General features: G+C 42.8%; 1 protein-coding gene and 1 pseudogene across 1 annotated transcript in view; one reads left to right on the forward strand and one right to left on the reverse strand.

Annotated features, from left to right (window-relative positions):
* The window catches only part of esyt1a (extended synaptotagmin-like protein 1a), a 91,264-nt gene extending 70,087 nt beyond the window's left edge, over positions 1-21,177 (reverse strand). The window contains exon 1 of the mRNA XM_078534502.1: positions 20,691-21,177. Within this exon, the coding sequence (XP_078390628.1) occupies positions 20,691-21,017 (327 nt within the window). The 5' untranslated portion in view covers positions 21,018-21,177. The remainder of the gene's footprint in view (positions 1-20,690) is intronic.
* Positions 10,646-10,905, forward strand: LOC144672617 (ATP synthase F(1) complex subunit epsilon, mitochondrial pseudogene; annotated as a pseudogene).
* Positions 21,178-22,666: the final 1,489 nt, after the last annotated feature.

Genomic DNA, 22,666 nt, shown 5'->3' on the forward strand with positions numbered 1-22,666 from the left:
TAATACCAGTTCACATGATTTTCAGAGTCCAGAAAGTTAAAGTCCAGAGGGAGTTTCCTTCGTGGAAGAGTTCAGTTTAGATGAGTCCCTGGTTGGAGACAGCAGTACAAAAATCCTTTTAAAGGGAATAATGATGCAGCACGATGAGATTTCTGTACATAGACTGCTTGGCAGGTGATGGTCAGATGCCTTTAAAATGAAACAGGCTTCGAGGGGTTGAGATGTGTTGACCGCTGCTTGGTCAGCCGGGAATTCTGCTGTTGTTCTTTTCAGATTGGAGGTAATCCACAGACTGCTCGTTTCTCAGTTCTCAACTGAATATAGAGATTTCAAAAAGTTCACTTGAGTCATGTGACCTCCTTCCTCCACAATGATTTCAAAAGGGATGTTTACCTGGTGTCTGGGACTGACTTTTGTTTATGATTTATAATATCCCAGTCATTAGCCTCTGAAAGAGTCACCATCCATGTTGAGGGGAGCCATTGTCTGGACAGACCCTATGACTCCACTAGAGGGTAAGCTCATCAAGATGCAAATGACATCCATTTTCCCCTCAATGGTCCCCTTTTGAAATGGGCCTGGACAGTCCCAGGTGTGAGATGGGTCTGTTAACTCATTATTGCTGTTTTGATCTTTGAGAGTCCCCTGGTTTCGTGATTATAATGCCCTTACAATGGGGTGAGAGATTCCACAAGGGTGAGAGGAGAACTCTTTTGTTCTTGTAATGCCTGTTGGAAGCTACCAGGACAGATGACCAATCCTGAGAGTCATGTGACCTGTAGCAGCCATCTTTTGGGTCAGCAAAGGTCCATTTTAAAATAGCAAAGAAAAAGAATAAAGTTTGATGTACACAGTTTTGATTTCTTTCATGTCTTATTGACACATCAAAAGCCTGCCATTTGACAGATGGGATTTGTCACAAGGAACTGGTTAGTGACTTATAGCGTTTCCTATTCCTTGATCCAAAGGATGTTTGCTGATGGATCTTGCCCAGCAAGATGTCTGCATATGGGGCGCCAAGATGGAAGGCAGGCAGGAGGTAGGTTGAACAGGTCATCATGGAGTGGTAAGTGAGGTGCAGCATAGATGGTTTCATATAGATATGCAATTCTTTTTTAGCACGAGCATTGTGGAGGTGGAATACACCGGATACGGTTGGATTCAATGAGGGGTGCTATGTGCTGCAGTAGTCCGCCAACTTTGAAATGTCTTCGTTAAGGGTCTGGTCCAGAGTGCAGGAGGATGGAGCTTGGGTGGCACAACAGATATGCCACTGTCTAGCAGCACTATGCCCATCTTCAGTTTCTTTTGGAAGCTATTTTTGAGGTAGGTGGTGAGTGCCAGTACTTGATCACATGTGCTGCAGCCCTTATGGAAACCAGCTTGGTCAACAGAGGATGGTCTCTACTTCCAGAGATATGCGTTGTAGGATAAGACACTCTTAAGATCTTAAAGCACACAAAGTAGCAAAATCGGTTGATGGCTGGCCGCCAGTGTGGGATCTTTTCCGGTTTTGGGATAGCAATAATTTTTGCCATATGCCACACCTTCGGGAGTGAGTTTCAGCTGATGATTCTTGTGTAGAACCGAGTCAGCCAGGCATGAGCATAGGGGTTGACTTGTTGCAATAATTCTAGTGCAATGTTGTCATATCCCGCTGCCTTGCCGCATTTCAGGTCCCTTAATGCTGTCTCCAGTTCTGTGATCTTGAAGGGATTGGGACCACCATCCCAATCTGTTCTGCATGTTGCTGGCATTGTTTTTTCAGTTTGTTACAGGTGGTGTGTTTTAATTTATTTTCCGAGCGTCCTCACTACATGGAGCAGGGAACTGCAACTTGATTCAGAGTGACTGATGGATGACTTTAGTACAGGTGATTTTCGGGCTGCTCCAAGGCAGCAAATCAGGCTCCAGCACTTCCAACTGGAGCGAGTAAAATTGAGCTCTGCTGTTGTTTCCTATCTGGTGCGACAAGCAATATTGAGACACTCGATGAGGTGGTCTGCTATGTCAGGGTCACACGATGATTCACATTCCTTTAGGAGTTATACACTCTCTGCATCAATGTATGGGACACATGAGTCGACACCCATGAGGGATGGCTGTGCAAACAGCTTTGTGGGTAGCACCACAGAAGTGGTTATATGTCTCATCCACAAGTATACGATGAGTGGGTATAGTTACAATGATGCTGTCCAAAGTCTCACTGTATTTTGGCAAATTTGCTTTACGGAAGCTCCATCGCATCTTCCCTGTGTTGTTGATGACTGGAAGGCAAAGGCCAATGTGAATGAGCGATGGCCTATGTTTACCACGTGGAAAGTCATCCAGGACTAGGCACTGTGCTGGTTGAGGGTAATCAAGGGATCTGACCCAGCTCAGGTCAGTTGAGTGTTTCTGACTCCATCCGGCTGGATGGAATGTTCCCAACCATTGAAAGTCCCAAATAGAATTACAATGCCCTTTTAAGTTCTGCTGGCTCTTCTCCCTATCCAGTACATTTCTATGAAACCCTCTTGAAACATCCATGCATCGAGAATTGAGTCACTTCCCCTCTTACCACATTCCACATGTATTTTGTGGCAACAGATAACAAGCAGATAGTAAAGGTGAAGCAATTGGGTTCTAATTTTAGGTAAAGATAGAGGGGCCAGCCAGCTCGTTTTAATTGGCATAGACTAATAACAGTACCCTTGCTTTGGCTGTTGAATTGTATTTAACAGACTCAGTCTAAGTCTCACGTGGATTTTTCTTGTACTTATTTGGAAGCCTTTGCTTTGACTTTTCCTGATACTAGCCAGACCCAGTGAACACTCTTGAGTCAGCACATTTACCACAAGGTCTCTTTTGGAGTACTTGTTTGTCATCTTACTCACAGGATAGACTGTATGAACATGGCTTTTGATAAGTTCTACTTCACTGACATTTAGTACGAACACAGTTTTCAAACACAGGCACCATAGTGGAACAAGGGCAGCATAATGTTGATGTTACTTTCAGTCAATCACTCTGTGGTACTTATATGGCACCTTTACACTCCAGTGCAATACCTAGGGAGTGGAGCACTGTACAAGGTGTCATATTTTGGATGAGACGTTAAACCAAGGTCGTGTCTACCTGCTTGGGCAGATGTAAAAGATCCCATGACACTTGTTTCAAAGAAGAGCAAGGGAGTTATCACTGGTATCCTGGCCAATATTTATCCCCCAATCAACATCACAAAAACAGATCATCTGGTCATTGTCACATGGCTGTTTGTGGGAGCTTGCTGTGCGCAAATCACCTGCCACCTTTCCTATATTACAACACTGTCCCTCATTGGCAGTGAAGCACTTTGGGAAGTTTTGAGGTCGTGAAAAATGTTACACAAAAGCAAGCTTTTTCTTCTTTATCACATCCTTAGATTGCTACAATAAGCCTCAACAATTAGGGAAAGCTCCTGCTGTCCAATGACCCCCACTAAAAAGTATCCATATGTGGACATTGTAGAAGAGGACTTGATTCAACCACCCAGGGCATTGCTTCATTAACATTCACTGTCCAGGGTCATACATGAGGATTGGCCATTTGGGTGAAATACCTGACTGGCATTTTACCTCAGCAAGAGATGGAGAGAGGAAAACAACAGTTCACCCCCAGCTTCTATTCTGAATACTTGTCAATTGTAATGGTTTCACTTACTGATGGTTACAGTTCAGAAAGGAGCACAACTATTTATCCATGGCATCTCACTTAGGTTTGTCAAAAAAAAATACTGCAAGAGATTGAATGAGATTAGACAGTTAGATCCTGCTACTACGTTCATCCTCTTGACCGTTAGAGAGTGAGACTTGTAGTGATGGGTGTAGAGCAATCTTCTGGTCTGCAAAATGGTGCGTTTCTTGCAGGAGGGGAAGAAATAGATGATCAGAATGGATTTTTTTTTTTTTAAAGAAACATGCTGCAAGCATGTTAACTGATATTACTGAAGCCCAAACCTAAACTAAAATAAGACTGGTCACCTCCTCCCAGACTTGATGGGTATTCACCTGCTTTAATCTGTCACTCAGAAACCTCAGATGCTTCCTCAAATCTTCCATTGCTTTCATCTTCAAACAGTGCAAGAAGCCAGTAGCAACATGACTACAAAGATGTATTGTGTGCCAGATTTTCAATATAATTATCAGTGTCAGGCTCTGTCCATTTCAGTGCTCGAGCTTCTGATTTTCAAGTCCAAAGAGCTGATGTAAATGCTGCCCTTTACCACCACCAACTTATATTTATACATCACCTTTAACACAGTGAAACATTCCAAGGTGCTTCACAGGAACATTATAAAACTAAATTTGACACCAGGCCACATAAGAACAGGTGGCCAAAAGCTTGGTCAAAGAGATCTTTAAAAAGCATCTTAAAAGAAGAGAGAGTGGGGAGAGGCGTAGGGAGGAAATTCCAGAGCTTAGGGCCCAAGTAGCTGAAGGAACAGCCACCACTGGTGAAGTGATATAAACTGGGGATGCTCAAGAGACCAGAATTGGAGCAACACCGAGATCTCAGATGGTTATAAGGCTGGAGTCCTTGCACAGGGCAGCAGTATTAAGAACACAAAGTTCTAAATCAGCTGGCTTCCTAAACCTGCTATTGTAAGTCAGTGCTTAAGGATCCAGCATCAAGTTAAATATAATTCTGTACACATACATACTTATACTTGACCACACTACCTTCTTGGCTCAAATACACTGGAATCAAACCATACAGCCAAGGAAGGTTCCATATTCAATCCCAGGTTTATGTTGGGTTAGCTGATCTCAGCTGGGTGGTCACTAGGAGCTAAGGCAAATGGCATCAGCACTACTGGGTTCAGGGGGTGGGTGGTGCAAATATCAGCTAGCTCCAAATCTGATCACTGCTTCCTGTTGGAAGATATGTGCGTGTGTGGTGTATACAAGCCTGAATTTGGGTAAATGGCCTACCAACATTTACCAACTGGGTTCACAAATGAAAAATGGCCACATAGGTCAAGTACCAGAGAATAGCTGCCATCTGTGTAACTATATTCCAGCAAGAGTCAGCACCTTCAGGAGGATCAGAAGGGAAAAAACTTTTCTTCAGGTTTCCATCTCGCTCCTGATGGCAGTATTTGTTTGGACGCTGTTCCAGGACAGTTTGGCCATGCCTCCAGTTTTCATAAGCCTCCGACTGCTTTCATTAACACCTCTCTACCCGTTACTGAAAATGTGAAATTCTCTTGCTGTCGGTTACAATGAAACTTAAATGGTGTGACCTCCACAATTCCAGTGGAATTCGTCACCCGATTTTAATCCGGAGTCTCACATACCACCATTGACGAGCTGCTGAACCAGGGGATCGGATCCCGTGTACCTGCTTTGTCAAGTCCACTGAAGTCTCCCCACATTGGCACCACTCCCTGTAGGCCTGTCAGAAGCCAGATGATGATTAATAACTGGGGGGAGTAATGCACCAAGATTGTCATAACACTGCTGTCCTTGGTATCTCAAGCTGAAGATAATATAAAGCTGTTGGGTTCAGATCTCCATTGAAACTGCAAATGGATAGAAAACTGGCTAACCTGGATCAGCTGCTCCCCATTAGTTTGAATAATTTCCATTTTTATTTGCATGAGGTTGTGCTTATTTATGCTGTGGTGTTACAAAGAATTTTACTGCCAGTACCCATCAACATTAGGCAGGCCTTATTTTGATTCATGGGTTAGTGAGAATTCACATAAGAACAAGATAAACTCAGTTAAGACCATAAGACATAGGAGCAGAAATTAGGCCATTCGGCCCATCAAGTCTGCTCCGCCATTCAATCATGTCTGATAAGTTTCTCGGCCCCATTCTCCCGCCTTCTCCCCATAACCTTTGATCCCCTTACCAATCAAGAACCTATCTATCTCGGTCTTAAATACACTCAATGACCTGGCCTCCACAGCCTTCTGTGGCAATGAATTCCATAGATTCACCACTCTCTGGCTAAAGAATTTTCTCCTCATCTCTGTTCTAAAAGGTCTTCCCTTTACTCTGAGGCTGTGTCCTCGGGTCCTAGTCTCTCCTACTAATGGAAACATCTTCCCCACGTCCACTCTATCCAAGCCTTTCAGTATTCTGTAAGTTTCAATCAGATCCCCCCTCATCCTTCTAAACTCCATCGAGTATAGACCCAGAGTCCTCAAACGTTCCTAAATAGGCACCAGCTTCTAACAACCAAATTTCTACTACCCTTTTGTGAGGAAGTGCTTCCTAACATCACCCGAATAGCCTCAATCCAATTATAAGGTAATGCCCCCTTCTTCTGGACACCCAGCAATATAGCTATAAGCTTCTGTCCTTCAAACTTGGGTGGTGCCTAGGGAGAGGATTTTTAAGCTGATAACATCACAGGGCACTCCTGGTGGTTGGAATTATTGGAGGGGATAAATTCAGAGTATCAAATAAGGAGTAGATAATTCATTAAAACATAACAGAAACAAAAAAATGCTGAAAAACTCAGCAGGTCTGACAGCATCTGTGGAGAGAGAAACAGAGTTAACATTTTGTGTTCGTACGATTCTCCTTCAGAGCTAAAGGGAAATTGAAATAAGAGTAGGGTGGAGTGTTGAAAAGGCAAGCGACTGGAAGGTCTGGGTCATACTTGCAGACAGACCGAAGGTGTTCCGCAAAGTGGCCACACCCAAAGTGGCGTTTGGTCCCCTCGTTGTAGAGGAAGCCACAGTGGGAGCAGCGAATGCAGCAGACCAAATTGAAGGAGATGCAAGCGAAGTGCTGCTTCACCTGAAAGGAGCGTTTGGGCCCCCGTGTTGAAATGGCAAGCAACCTTCCTGTCGCTTGCCATTTCAACACACCACCCTGCTCTCATGCCCACATGTCTGTCCTTGGCCTGCTGCAATGTTCCAGTGAAGCCCAACGCAAACTGGAGGCACAGCACCTCATCTTCCAATTAGGCACTTTACAGCCTTCTGGACTGAATATTGAGTTCAACAACCTCAGACCATGAACTCTCTCCTCTATCCTCACCCACTTTTTTTATCCCTTTTCTTAAAAACTTATTTTTATCATTTATTCATTGTTTAATCTTTTTTATCCCCTTTTCCCCCAACCACTTCCCCCTCCCCCCACCCACCTCCAAAAGGGCCATCTGTTACTTGTTCCATGTTGTTCTTTCACAGAATGCTGACCCTTGTTCTGCTATTCACACATTCTGCTTTCTTACCTTTATGCCACTGTCAGTACCTCCTTTAGCCTTTACCACTACCATTAACACTCCGTCTTTTTGTCCATGACATCTTTGTCAATCTCTCCTTGGTCCCCACCTATCGCTGACCTTTCCAGCTTCACCTGCTCCACAACACCCCCCCTCCTCCCAGAACCTTAAAACAGTATAAATTCCATCACATTTCTCCTTCTCTTTAGCTCTGAAGAGTCATACGGACTTGAAACTTTAACCGTTTCTCTATCCACGGATGCTGTTAGACCTGCTGAGTTTTTTCAGCATTTTCTGTTTTTATTTCATATTTCCAGCATCCACAGTATTTTGCTTTTATTCATTAAACTAGTGTTAAGTACCTTTCTTCCACCACCTCCTCCACCCCCTCAGTTTACTACTACCAACGCATTGAATGCATTCTCCATCAGGCACCATGGCTCAATGTGGAATTGTAAAGTGGGAAGAATGGTATCAAGAGGCCAGCATAGTTGCTGCTCTCCCAAACTTGCATTGAATTATGTAAAAATGCCATAAAACAAGATGATGGTTTTCTGGTACAACAATCGGAAGAGAGTGGAGTTTTGATCCCTCATTTCCCAAAGGTTTTCAGGTATAGTGACAGCCATTCCCCCAACATGGATGTGTTTCACCAAGACCAATCCCACAGAACAAACCAGTACAATACAAACCAGAAGACAGCTTGATGGTATCCTACAGTATACCCTCTTCATCCTCTCATTATGGTACACCTAGTTTCTGGTCAGCACCCACGTGATGCCTTGACCAAGGAACAAAATTTGCTGTTCCACGGGTGCACTTGGGAGATGTTGTCTAATCTTACAATATCCAATTTTTCCCTGAACAACCCTGATTTTTAAGTGGTCAGCATGGGACCAAGTCTTACACATTAGCCAAGTCCCATGTTTAATCTCTGGAATCAAATGATCTCAGCTGCGACACCAGTAGCGACTGTGCAACAAGCCTCAATGTCCCTGGGGGTAGGGAGGGAAAAAAGATCTAAGTTTCTTTAAAAAACAAAAACCGATGTGGCACTCTCTTCCCCAACCCTGGAAAGGCAGCATGCAATATACATGTCTCCTCTTTTTCCCCATTTCGAAATATTGCAAGACAATTGCCAGAAATAGTGGTGCTCCATCTGAGGGATAACGGTGAACAAGAGAGCTTCTCATTGTAAATTTTTAGGTCAAGTGGTTTCATTTTCTGTGATTTACTGAACAGATGTTCCCTAGCCTGTTTGCACAGCCCGCACTTACGCTTCAGAACAATTTCCAACCTTGGTGCCTAAAGAAAAACCTCACTGCTGTCTAAACAACAACTTAAATGGAACCAGTTTGTTTTTTGTCATGTCCGTACATGATCTCAGTGAGGCTGTCGGAACTGTTGCGAGAACATGGACCTCCACTTGCAAACAGATCCTTCCATTCTAGCAAAGTAGTACATCCGTGAATCAAAAAAAGCCATAGATGTACCTTCTAAGTTGCATATGAGGAGCACTTCAGTATTATCAATTATCATAATACCTGACATGTTTAATGCACATATGACTCAAGCCCTAATTTTAACCTAACTCACCCAGAGGGAATGCCACAGGTTTCCAGCCAGATGCCCAATTTTATGCTCCATTCAAGTCAGTGGGGTGATTTTTGTACATTTGCTTTACTTCACCAGGGTCTCTCCTCCACTCCTGATGCTGCTGCTTCTAGCTGGAAGATGGTTCCACCAGCAGCCCTCCTGCCCCTCATCCATTCTTCTGGCGTGAGCCTAGGCAGTTACTGAACATCACAGCAGAGTTCCAATTTTAGTATCTCTTGACATTCACAAGTGTATTTTCCAGCAAATCTAACTAGGTAGCGATCAAGAATGGGAAACCTATTAAGCTTTCACCCTCACATGCACACAAGTGCTGAGGTTAAGTGCAATGTCCCCTCCAATGCCCCAGCTGAGATCAGCTAATGTAGCACAGACTAGGGATTGAACCTGGGAACTTCCTTGTCTACATAGGCACATGGAGCATTCACTCACCAAACTACCAAAAACAGGTTTGAGAGATTAAAGGCAAGAAACAATGTTAATGATGGGTTGATTTACGTTGTTAAAGACACACAGGTGATGGGCACTGGTGGTTTAATGACAGAGCACATATAAAGAGGGATGGTCCTTTAAAAGTTGTGTCTTTTTGTTACAGTGCCCTTTTAAAGGGGCGCTAATTTGTCAATTTGTTTATTTTTATTGGTACTCAAGAGTATAAGGAGGGATGGCTGGGATAATGAGTTAGTAGTTGGGAGGCAGAGATCTGTAATGCTGCATCAGCTGTGGCTCAGTTCATAGCACCCTCGCCTTTGAATCAGAGGGTTGTGGGTTCATGTCCCACTCCCGGAAACCAAGAACTGTGATTGTACTCGAAAGAGTTGCGATCTGTGACTGTTGATAACTCGAAAGAGTTTCTGCGAATAAACCTACTATCAAAGAAAAGCTTTGTGTCTTGTTTTGTGCTTCACCATCTGGCTTGGATCCATGTAACACCAAATCCCAGCTAATACCACAAAACAGCATTTAAGAGGAGTAGTCAGGAGCCAAAACCCAGTGACCTCGAAACAGTCAGTTTATATCCAAAAGACTGTGAATAGGGAGGGGCTTGATAAACAAACAGTTTATCAACTGTAAGTGTTCCTTACTTAACTGGTTGCTTGTCACTGATGATTCCAGGGAATATTCCAGTCCGGCTTATGCTGTTTTTACTGCAATGTGTGGTTGGGTCATGTAACTGGAAAAATTGCTGAATAAAACATGCACCTCTACCTGCCACTTGTGTAGTGTCAACCATTTAAAGAAATCTACACACTTGTAACCATGCTTGACAAACCTGTTAGAATTCTTTCAGCGTGTATTTGAACTTGTTGCTAAAGGAAATTCCACAGATATCTGAACTCAGTAAGGCTTTTGATAGAGTATCACATAGGAGGTCTTAACATCTTTTAAAAAGCACAGAATATTTGGGCTAAGGGAATTTTCAGCTGGCTGCAAAGGAGGTGGAGAACAATCATGAATGGAGCTGGGATGGGAAATGACTTGGTTTGCCCAAAGATCGATTCCATTTGCTTTTTTAAAATTCATTCTCTGAATGTGACCATCATTGGCAAGGTCACCACTTATTGCCCATCCTTAGGCGCCCTCAACTGGGTGGATTGCTAGGCCACCAGAAAGTAGTTAAGAGTTAACCGGAGGTTCTCATGAAAGGTTACGGTGGGCTTCAGGACCCTGACATCAAGACAAAATGGGGGTCCAAAGCCCACACTTGCTGACAGTGGAACTAGCTCAACAATTTTAATCACACGCAGTCTCCTAATTGGCCATCTCCAGCCTCATTGTCCAATTAAGGACAGTGGCAGGCGCCTGATACTGCCAGCCTAATTCTTGGTCGAGGCGGTGAAAGGAGCGAAGTAAAGATGGTGGCGTTATGGAGGCAGGCCGGCCTGAGCTACATTCAGTACTCTCGAATCTGTTCACAAGCGGTGAGGGCTACCCTAAAGCCCCAGTACCATGCAGAGGCAAAGAAAGTGGCAGATGTAAATGTCAAAGTCAACAAGCTGAAAGAGACATGAGCAGCTTCCACAGACCTGAGTTTTTGAATGTGAGAACTTTGACCCATCAACCTGAAATATGGAATTGTGAATCCATTTGAAGACCGTATCTGCAAAACTGACCAAATGCTAATTAAAAATAAAAGGCCAGCAGCTCTGGAGCCTTGGCAGCCCCACCAGCAGCAGCCTGGGACTACAAGGATGCCTCAAAATGCCCCTCAGAGGGGCAAGTAAAAAATTCTGAGGCCCCTCAGAGCGGACAGAAAAGCCCACTCAGGAGAGCGTTTGGGCCTCCAGCTCCGATGGTCCTCAGGATGTCGCAAGGAGGCCTCCTCCATTAAGCTGGTGGCCTTCCCACACAGCGTGGGACTGCAGAATCGACCTCAATTGGGTCCTTGAATATTAAAATTCACCCTCAGTGCGGGTAGCTGATCCAGATCCCAGCCCACTGCTAGGAAACTTCTCCAGTGGCGGAAATGTGCCAGGGAGCCATCCCAAGCCACCACAGGGCTGGTAAAATTCTGACCATTAACTCTGTTTCGCTCTCCACAGGTGCTGAGACACCTGAGTACTTCCAGTATTTTCTGTTTTTATAAAAGTGTTAACCATGATTTGTCTTAATGTTTCAAAAAAGTATGGTTAAAGACAACACTGTCAACTTTGCTGATGATACTGATGTGGGGGAGGGGTTGCAATCAGGTGCAGGTAGATTAGGAGCTAGGCTGAGAAATGACATGAAATTCATTATCAACAAAGTGCAAAGTGATAAGATGAGGGAAGGAGAATAAACACGAGATAGATTTGAAATATCGACAGGGTACAGCACAAGGAAAGGGGATGGGGCAGGGAGTTGGTGGAAAGATTGTTGAAGTTACCTTGTTGAAGCGAACAGCAGCAGTGAATAAAGCAAACAGGATCTTGGATTGTAGAGCACATGAATTAGCAGACAAGTTACAGGTGAGATACTGAACCTGTACAGGATCCTATCCATCTGCAGTAAGTTTGAAGGAAGGACATTATGGCACTGGGAAAGGGGTAGCTTCAAAATATTGCCATCAGCCACCTGAGCTTTAAGGAGAGGCAACAGGAATAAGTCTGTGTGTAGTATAGACTCTGAGGGAATCTCACTGAGAAATTCAGGTTCCCTAAAAGGTATTGACTAGTTAAACTAGTTACCACTCCCATGTTACCACTTCCCTCACTAGTACTACCCATACTCATTTGTTCACTCCCAAACAGAATCCGTACACAAAAACCAGCAGGTCCTACGATCATGAACTTCCACCACAGCTGCCAGATCTCATTCCAATGGCAAGACCTTTCTAACAGAATACATACTGTGAAAAGCTCAGTGCATTTTCTGACTTCAGCCTAGCACCTTTGCTAGTGGCGTACTGACTGATCATAAGAATTTTATTTAGCTGAATAATGGTATAAAGGCAAATTGCAACAATACACTCAGCTAATTTTAATGAATAGAGCTGTATATGTAAATAATTAAATAACAGCAGCTCCAGACAGCTGCCACCTGTCCACCTTTACACCAACAGTTTAAGATTTCGACAATGTAAACTGGTCACCTAAAGCCTCTTGTAAATATTAAAAAGTCTACTCTTTTACGAAGATGTGGGGGCCTTAATTCCTAAAATTATGAAAGTTCTCAATTAATTTTAATCAATGCCCCCCCCACCCACCCCTTTTGCGACCAGCTTGACATTGGCAGGAAAGAGCTCCTCAGCTCATTGTTTTATCAGCAGTATTGCCTTGACTTGGAACAAAATGTACTTTCTTTCGTAATAGAATTAAAAGCATCGAAGACACCGGTGTCTATGAAAAAAAGCTGTTATTACATGTGCCGAAATGTAAGAAATTGATTTTCACAATTGCAAACAACGGCAAATTAGATAAAACAAAATTCAGAGAGAGTTTCCATGTCCTTCTTCCCCCTGCACCTGCTCAGCACACCCAAAGTGCACTCTGTCTGCAACGACCCAAAGTTTCTTTGTGCTTCCAGGTTCAGGTTATTTACAAAGGTTCAGGCCTATCCCCTGGCACCGCTCAGCATCAGGGAAGCCTGCTGGCATTCAGGCTTTCCAACTGGTGTTCAGAAACAGCAGTCAGAGGCCTCCAGTGCCAATCCATATTCCTGAATTACTTAGTTAGGGTCTTCTCTGACTAGCCTACTCCAGTGTTGCCTTGTAAAACAAAAACTCCACAGTATTGTTGCAGTGGTTATCCAAGTTCACAGGATTCCCCACAATAACATTTCTGAATCTCAGTAAAAACTGCCTGGGCCAGCTTTTGATCCAGGCTTATAAGTTGTTCTATTCAATGTTAAATGTGTTTGATGACTGTTCAATTGACTGTGACGAATGTTGATAGTGTTCCTGTGAAACCTCAAAATTGAGTTATCAAAGGCACATCACTGACACTGTAACAATGTTAGAAAAGCTGTAGTTCTAAACATTGATTTCTGCTGCAACATATGGGCAGAGTGGGCAATTCTTGAAAGACAGAAAATCACCAATGCTCCATGCCAAGCCCTGCAACTGCTCCTTTCATTTAAAATTTTCATGTCATTCATCATCTTGAAGTCAACTATACCAGCTAGGACTGGACTGTGCCATCTCCAGTGACCCGTGGCTACTACTTCCTCATTTGTTCTGCAGCACTTAAGAATTGTCTTCAAATATCTTAATAATGCTTTCATTGGCCATCAGTTGCATACGCTGTTAAGCACTTGGGCAAGTTTGTGTTGTCCATTTGGATGACGTTACCTGACCATTGAAGCGGTGTCTTCATCGCCATTAACTGTATGCTGCTTGTGTTTGCATTTGAGAACTTGTGTGTCTTATGTGATCATGCCACAATGTAATGGTCCAGGATGATACTTGTGAGTTCTTCAGGGAGCACCTGTGGACAGTCCATATCTCTCAGCTGTACAGAAGAGTGGCAAGAATCATAACTTGGTACGCCTTGATTTCCATCAACAGCTTCATGTAATGCTTTTCAAAAAAAAAATCAATCCTGCTACATTCAAATGCAACTTATGCCTTTATCACACAGTTATCATCATTGTTATAATGCCAGCTGTAATAATGCTAAACAAGGCAGACGAACTGATCTGTTTTCAGCTGTTGGCCTTCAACTCGATGCTAACGTTCCTGTTATATCATCAGGAGCAGGGTGAAATGTCACCCCTGTTTTGTAAGGGCTGACAGTAAAGCCCAGTGGCAGAAGGTACATTTCTAGCTGCTAACAGAAGTTTTCCACAAGGAATTGGAAGTCATGCTCTGACTAAGCTGACAGGGAGTGCCCAACAGCAGACATGTCCTCTTCACAGATCTTTGCTCATGCCCACAGATTCAATTTGAAAGGATTGCTACTTGTTCTGAAGCTGATGCAGATGCCAGGACTATCAAGAAACTGTGTATTCCATGAAATGGCATTTAAAACTTCTAAAATCACCTTGTTTCACTCCACTGCTAACTTGGAAAGTATTTCGAGATCATGGTGCCCTTTGGCCATGTTGACAAACTTGGCAATGCTGACAAACATTGCACATCATCTGAACTTAGCCAGGGTATCCCACAACTCTCACCTGTTCACTGTGTTGGACACTTGTTAGGTCAACAAACATCATTAACAAAACTTGATTCTACTCAATAGCATTCTATTTCACTTGAGCAAGTGTGAAGAAAGTGTCAGTGGTGCTATGGTTAGCATGAAAACCAAACTGACTCTTGGACAAAACATCTATTAAGGTATCATAATGATCCCATTCAAGATCACTCTGACAAGCATCTTTCAAATGATAAGAAAGCTAGCCACTATGGTTGGAGTTTGACAAATCTCTCACACTTAAGAGGACAATAAGCAGGATATCCTTCAAATCTTATGGCACACTTCTGCTGTCCATTTCTTTTGAAATGTCTTCTTTAGCTGCGAGATGATAAGCTCGACGGCACATCTATAACTGTGAGGATACCATCATTTCCCAGATGCCTTGCCAATCTATACAACTTGCACAGCGTTTGAGTTCATCAATTTTGGGTGAGGCTCACAGTCATTCATGAACCAGTTGCTACCAAATTTCATTGATCACTTGCTCTTTGACTTCTGATAGACAAGTTAGGACATGGCTGGTATTTACCCATCTTTGCACAAATTCATCTTTGTCACAGAAATATTATCCGCCATCTACTGATCTCACCACACCTTTGCCAATTAGACTGGGATTCAAGCCAGTGGCTTCCAAGTCACTGATCCTCTGTTTGAACACTTATGGCAACTCAAAGTTCCACTGCTGCAATAATTTAGATAATTATCACTGTAAAGAACCATGGAACAGTGTATTCAGACAATGTCTTTTGACCTCCATGACCTGCATTCCAATCCAACATGATGCTCCACTTTAAGTCTGCAAATTCTGTAAGCAATATTTAAAATCACATTAAAAATAATAATTTCTGCTTCCAACCTTAACTACATAAAAATAAGAGCTTGAATCTGAAAATAACGGCACAGAATCCAATATCTGAATTAGAATCTCTAATGTTCCTCAGACATAGAATCATGGAATAGCACAACACAGGAGGCAATTCAGCCTATTAAGTCGACAGGGACTTGTTCAAAGAGCAATCCAGTTAGTCGCACTCTTTTCCCATATTTCTGCAATTTTTTTCTCCTTCAAGAATTTATCAAATTCCCTTTTGTTGGAGGCTACTACTGAATTTGTATCCACCACATCCGTCCATTCAGCTGATGCTTTTTCAAAAATGGGAACAGATGGCAGTCAAGACAATTGTGTGTGGGGTGGGGAGGTTCACTAATAATATCCAGGGTCCCTCCACAAACCCAATTTATACAACACTCACTACCCTGATCCATTAAAAGCACAAACGTGTCGTAAAATGAGTTGAGAAATATGCCCGAGAATGTTTACACAAGGCATTAACAATAGAACAAATCTCATTACACTATACTACACTGAAATTAAACTGCTTCATTTGCAGAGGGCACAGACTATCGACCTCTGCATTAATCTACCCCTGCATGATCTTTCAACGCATCAGGACATTACTCAGTCCGTGACTTGGGATTTTTAGTATTCATTAACATATATACATACATTAACGTTTCAATGATAGTCTTGCCAAAGTTGGGTACGTCACAATCTGTTAATGTCACGTAAATAGTGAAACACTGCTTCAGACGGCAGCAATCAGGTGAAAATTAATTTAAAAGCTGCTCCCACAGCTGGTTTTCAATTACACACACATTGCTCCTGCATCAAGTAGAACAAATCTTTACGTCCTGGCAGTTTACCCTACCTTGTGCCTCTCAAACTAGCTGAACATTTTTATATTAATGCATCAATTACTATGTATAGTCTTGGTGATGGAGAAGAGAGGTGCTGGAGGGTGGAGAGCAGAAGAGATCTGGTAGATGAAGTGCTGTACAGAAATATATTCAAAATAAATGTTGCTCCAATCTTACCCAATACCTCTGCATAGGTCTTATTACATGGGAAATGTAAATCAAAATTACACCAAGTAGTTTTGACCTCCGTTTTTAAAAAAAGTCCTAAAAAAGGGTATTTTTAAACTTCAAATAACTTTCTATTGAAACTTAAGTGCTTTTCTCCACTAGTGTGTTTCTGGCATTAATTATTTTATTTAGGCATTTTGAAAGAGTACGATTTCCACTTTCCTGTCGCAGCCATTTGCTATTCCAGCTTGTGTCACTAAATAGTAATGTCACTGTTTGTTGCTGATGATGAAATACATGGGGAAATCAGAATGCTTAACAAAAAGGGGTGTCAGATTTCTTAAACTGAGTGAAGCAGTTTGAAAGTCAAGGTGAAAGAGATGAACTCTTTTGGAAATACAGTAATCATGTTCACAAGGAGCTCAGAGGGTGGGGAAGGAGTGGACATACATACACAATGCTGGCCTAGGTTGTGGGCCACTTTTGTTTTACTCTGGACACCATGTAAAAAAATCACAAAATACACTTCTGTTAAAAACATCCCAGAAGTGCATGTTGATGAAAAAGGTTTTGGGCATGTGCGTTGGGGAAGAGCGTGAGAGCAAATGGATGAATTAGAACCAGAATATTAAAGGATCTTGAAAAAAATGAGAGGATAAAATCAAAGTTAGTTGTAAAATAGAGTCAGAATGTTATGAGAGAGAAATGAAAGTAGTTTTTTTTTTAAATGTTGATGTTCAACCAGCAACAAGGAGGGGTGTCCTCTGCTTAAAATGGGGAAGTAACAATCATGCTAAAGCACTTGATAGCTTTGATCAAATAAGGGGACACACCCTGAAGACTGGTTAGATAGCAGAGACGAAATAAAGTGAACTAGTCTGGGAAAATAGGTGCTGCCATGGTGGTGGAACACATGGTGATCCCCCATTTTACTAGGTTCCTGACCTGCAGGTCAGGACATTGCCAGGACAACGACTCATGAAGTAGCTGGGGTTATCCCCAAGCCACTCTTGGGTATCTTCTAGCAGCTGGTTCACAACAGTATAAGCAAATGTTTGGGAAGAGGAGAAAAAAAAATGACTTATGACTTACTGATGACAAAGCCATAAATACTTGTTAATTCAGAGCTAATGAAATATAAAGGCCTGTTACAGCGGGGAGATTTTTTAAAATTCATTTACCAGCTTCGCTGGCTAGGCCACCTAGTTGCCCGTCCCTAGTTGCCCTTGAGAAGGTGGTGGTGAGCTGCCTTCTTGAACCACTGCAGTCCCAGTGCTGTAAATACACTCAGTGCTGTTAGGGAAGGAGTTCCTGGATTTTGACCCAGCGAATGTGAAAGGAACAGCAATATATTTCCAAATCAGAATGGTGAGTGGCTTGGAGGGGAACTTGCAGGTGGTGGTGTTCCCATGCGTCTGCTGCCCTTGTCCTTCTAGCTGGTAGCAGTCGTGGGTTTGGAAGGTGCTACCTAAGGATCCTTGGTGAGTTCCTGCAGTGCATCTTGTAGATGGTACACACTGCTGTTACTATGCGTCGGTGTTGGAGGGAGTGAATGTTTGTGGATGAGGTGCCAATCAAGCGGGCTGCTTTGTCTTGGATGGTGTCCAGCTTCTTGAGTGTTGTTGGAGCTGCACTCATCCAGGCAAGTGGAGAGTATTCCATCACATTCCTGACTTGTGCCTTGTAGATGGTGGACAGGCTTTTGGGGAGTCAGGAGGCAAGTTACTCACCACAGGATTCCTAGCCACTAACCTGCTCTTGTAGCCACAGTATTTACATGGCTAGTCCAGTTCAGTTTCTGGTCAATGGCAATTCCCAGGATGTTGACGGTGGGGGAATTCAGTGATGGTAATGCCATTGAACATCAAGGGGCAATGGTTAGATTCTCTCTTGTTGGAGATGGTCATTGCCTGGCACTCGTGTGGTGCTAATGTTACTTGCCACTTGTCAGCCCAGGTCTGGATATTGTCTAGGTCTTGCTGCATTTGGACATGGACTGCTTCAGCATCTGAGGTGTCGCGAATGGTGCTGAACATTGCTCACTGATGATTGCACATCCCCACTTCTGACCTTATGATGGAAGGAAGGTCATTGATGAAGCAGCTGAAGACGGCTGGGCCTAGGAGTGTATGTTAAGATAATGGGATGAAATGCCTCGATGAAAAGTGGGAGAAAATCTGTTTTTCTTAATAGTCATCAAAATTGCATTCTCATAACTCATGCATTCCTGTTATTTATTGCAAAAATATAAACATTATTGTTGAAAGAGAAATTTCACTCACAGCATAATAACGTATACGATTTCAGAGACTGCGAGACTTCGGGTACAAATTAATTACACAAAACTGTCCATACAGGGGCAATTTATTAAATTAACATTATGCAGAAAGGCCACAAGGTAATTAAATGGAAATACCTCACTAATGTATCAAGAGGTGTTCTTCTGGGGTGCAGACTGAGGGACATTGTTGAGGCAAACCAAAGGAAGCTTCACTCTCCAGTGTCTGACCCAACAGAGACTGATGCTAATACTGGATGCCACAACGAAATGCTTTATTCCCCAGCAACAGCATGCCTTGCCCTGATAAGCATTACATTCACAAAAATGTATTTTCCTCAGTTACAGCCTTCACTTGAAAATAATAAAACACTTAAAAGGACCCATGATTTTTTAAGTCAGGTAAAGGCTCCAATTTGATGTCCATTAACAGCGCCCACTGATTCTATCAATGAGTGTCTGCATTGAGAGAACATTGATCAGCATCTGTTTAATCCTAGACACTGAAAGGAGCTGGTATTCGTTCCCTAACAATACTGCTTCCAATTTACCAGCAGATTCTCTATAATCAAACATTAGTGTTTCAGAATATCACTGAATTGTTCCCTTGTAGCCATTAAATAACTGATTTTTACAGTGTACCTTTCATAGTAGTTACCAAGTTAAATTCATGCCAAGTTCCTTCAGTATTTCATTTTTGTTCCAACACTTCCTTCAATTTTCACAATGTGCCATGGCGTGTGCAATGCAGCTTCAGTGTATCGATCAGTGTGACACACTGCAGCCCCTGAAGAATGGACGGAAAAAAGCGAAGTGCCTACTACACACAGATTCTCAGGTGCTGGGAGAATCAAGAGAGGAGATGAACTCCTGTTTTGTTTGAATTACAGGTTATTTGATTGCCCCTGGACCTGGGTCACACCATGCCACATATCCTCCACCAGCAGAAAAGTCAGGCAGGTAAGCTGCTTCTCAGCCACTGGGGAATGCACAGGAGGCATGTTTTGAAGCCTGGCATTGGGTTGGGTTGGTGGGAAGAGAGAGAGAGCAGGAAAGGTCTGATATTCCCTCCCTCCTTGTAGCAAAGTGCTTTTATTTAGCTCCTTCCCCTGAACAATCATGGTGGGAACACAAATCCCATCTGTTTATGATGCAGTAAATTAGAGCTTCAGTGCACCAAAGCCATCCAGTGAGACCGAATCCTACAAAAATCAAGCGTTCCATAATACGTAGGCTCTGCACCCATCTTTCATTATTTTCAACGGTATGGTATATGTGATGCCTATAATGAGGGAGGAACAGGCATTGTAACCTCTATTGTCTCCAACCTCTCCTCCCACTCACATTAACTACCTCAACATCTATACTGACGCAGATAGCTCTACTTTAATGAACAGTGGTTGCAATCTCTGGGATGGAGATTTTCATGCTCCATGGAACTGCAAGCTTGTATCAAAACTTGTAACTACATTAAAAACGTGTTTTTGCTTGAGAAGTACCTCTGCACTAGGAAGGAAAGATACATTCCACACTCGGTGTCTCATGCACAGTAACCTTTCAGTAAGGAACTTCTACCAGATCCAATTAAGATTATCCAAAAGAACGCCCTAAAATCTGCTACAATTAAAAAAGTGTCAATAAAGACATGCAACATGAAAAAATATGTTATGACTTCACCCTATTGGAATTCCTATCCCACCACTTGGCAACCTCTATCCGCAGAAACATAATGCCAAATCATCTTTCATAAAGAGGGGTATGTTTTATATGTAAAAAAAATACAAATTAAGCCATTGTATGAAATAACATCGAAATTTAACATTACTCGCGATATATTTCTCTATAACACACGTACATCTTACATCTGTGATGTTTTTAAAATTGTCTTTACTGCTGCAGATCTCTTTATAGGAATGATAGGAACGCAAAACTGGGGGGGGGGGGGGGGGGTGGTAAAAATTGCACTCGCACTAGGACCTGCGCATCCCTCCCTCTGCAGCAATATTTCTGACTGGGGTTGCGATTGCCCACAGATACAGACAGAAACTTTGTAACTAAAAAAAAACTCTTGTACTTGATGCACAGCAAGACTTCTTGCTGACTCTGTCCCTTACCCAGGCTGGAAGGCTCTTGTTCGTTCTCTTCCTGGTGACGATCTCTTCGTTTTCCAGGAGGTAGAAGGCGTCCCTCAGCTTACTCCGCTTGTTTTCCCTCCGCATTTTCCAGCCCATCCACAGCATCAGCCCGAAAACCAGAAAGCTCACACTCAGCCCGAAGTAACCGGTCAGATAGATCAGCATGAGCCACAGGAGCGTTTTGCCGAACCGGGTTAACAGAACCATCATGTCGGTGACGGCCAGGCTCGGAACCCCGGTTTCCTCAGGGGTCCCGCCAACTGAGGCGGACGCCCCCTCCTCGCGCGTACTGGGCTTTCGATCCATGAGGCGATTTATTTTTTTTTGGTTTTGGATAAAGAAGGGATTTTAAAATAAAATAACACAACAGAACAAACACAAGAAATAAAAAAAAACAAACAAATAAACAAGTGGACCAGTATCAGTGAAGAGCACGGCAAATCATCTCGGCGCGAACGGCTGGGGTTCCTCCCTAACTGCAGCGATCTGGGTTCCGGAAAATAGCGAAGCCTTCGGTCGAAAGACGATTTAGTAAAAATGAGTCGCACTTGAGCAGGAGGAATCGCGGTCGAATGCTACCCCACCGCCTATCAGCAGTAAGAAGTGAAACCGAGCTCTCCTCCCTCTCTCTCTTATAGCCTTTTACTAGAGGGCGTTGCTGGCGTCTGCATCCTGAAGAAATTCTTTTCTCAGATTTTTCACGGCTCTTTTTTTTTAAGGGAATTTGGAAGTGGCTGTAAATCTCAACTCCATTTATAATCACGCCTTTCCCCTCAACTCACTCAAAAGTCAAGCAAAATATTACTTAATTCATACTATATCCGCGTAGCTTCTTCGAGACGGTGACTTATCTGTTGTGGGATTCTTTTTTTGGAGTCTGAAACTTTGGTCCCAAAGTGAAGACCAGACCATGCCTCCACATTCACCCTCCTGAAAAAGAAACTTCCGTCACATCCGTTTACTCTCTCGCATTTTTTTTTAACATCTTGTTCTTAAACATGTTTGTTATTTTTTAAAAAGTAACCAGCAGTTTCTCAGACACAGCCCGCGGTACGACACCGAACACAGCTTGTTAAAGGTCACCTTTACAGTCATTACCAAAAATAAATCTATTTTCCATACGCAGTTACCAGATTTCTTATGGACTCATTGGGAAATATTACTGATTTTAAGGTTTTTGCACACCTAGCGAGTTGTGAACACCCCATAAACGGAGTGACACAGCAGCAAACCCATATAAGGGGGAGGAATTCCTCTGAGCGCTGTGCGCCGTGAAATGGTAACCCAAATGTGCTTCGGATTTGTTACGAATTGAGGAATTTTCCCACACCCACATGGAACGATGCTCATTACTATATGACACCCGTCAAAATGAATTACCTTGTAAAACCAAATTGAGCGTCACTCCTAATAATTGATACCTAACCTCATCCTTCCAAAAAGTGTAGTGATGCCAAAGCACAGATAGTAATACAACATTTCCTGATGCTATAGGGAAAATAAAACTTTCATGACCACTGGACGTCTCAAAGCACTTTACAACCAATGAAGTATTTTTGAAGTGTAATTACTGTTGTAATGTAGAAAACGTGACAAAGTAGGAGGAAGATTTGAAGCTGTTATTAATGCTCAAATTAGCCATCACACTGAAAATTCTGGTTTAATTCTTTACAGTTCTGGTATGGCTATTCCACTAATGATCTTCCTGTAATGTGTGATTCAAACACATGGACCGCACAAAGATTATAAAACAGGGATCCTTAATGCCACTGGCATCAAATCTGTATAAACTCTTAAGGGAAAGCGTAACTGAAAGGGTTGAATTATTTACAATTAATATTTATTGCCGATGCTCCAGATCCACCCGGATATTGTCGAGAGCTTAACTCCTGATCGCTAATCAGCCAGATAGCAGAGATCAATTAACGGAGCTCCTATTGCTAACTTTCTTGATC

This window comes from Cetorhinus maximus, chromosome X (genome assembly GCF_964194155.1).
Source record: "Cetorhinus maximus chromosome X, sCetMax3.hap1.1, whole genome shotgun sequence".
Taxonomy (NCBI): domain Eukaryota; kingdom Metazoa; phylum Chordata; class Chondrichthyes; order Lamniformes; family Cetorhinidae; genus Cetorhinus; species Cetorhinus maximus.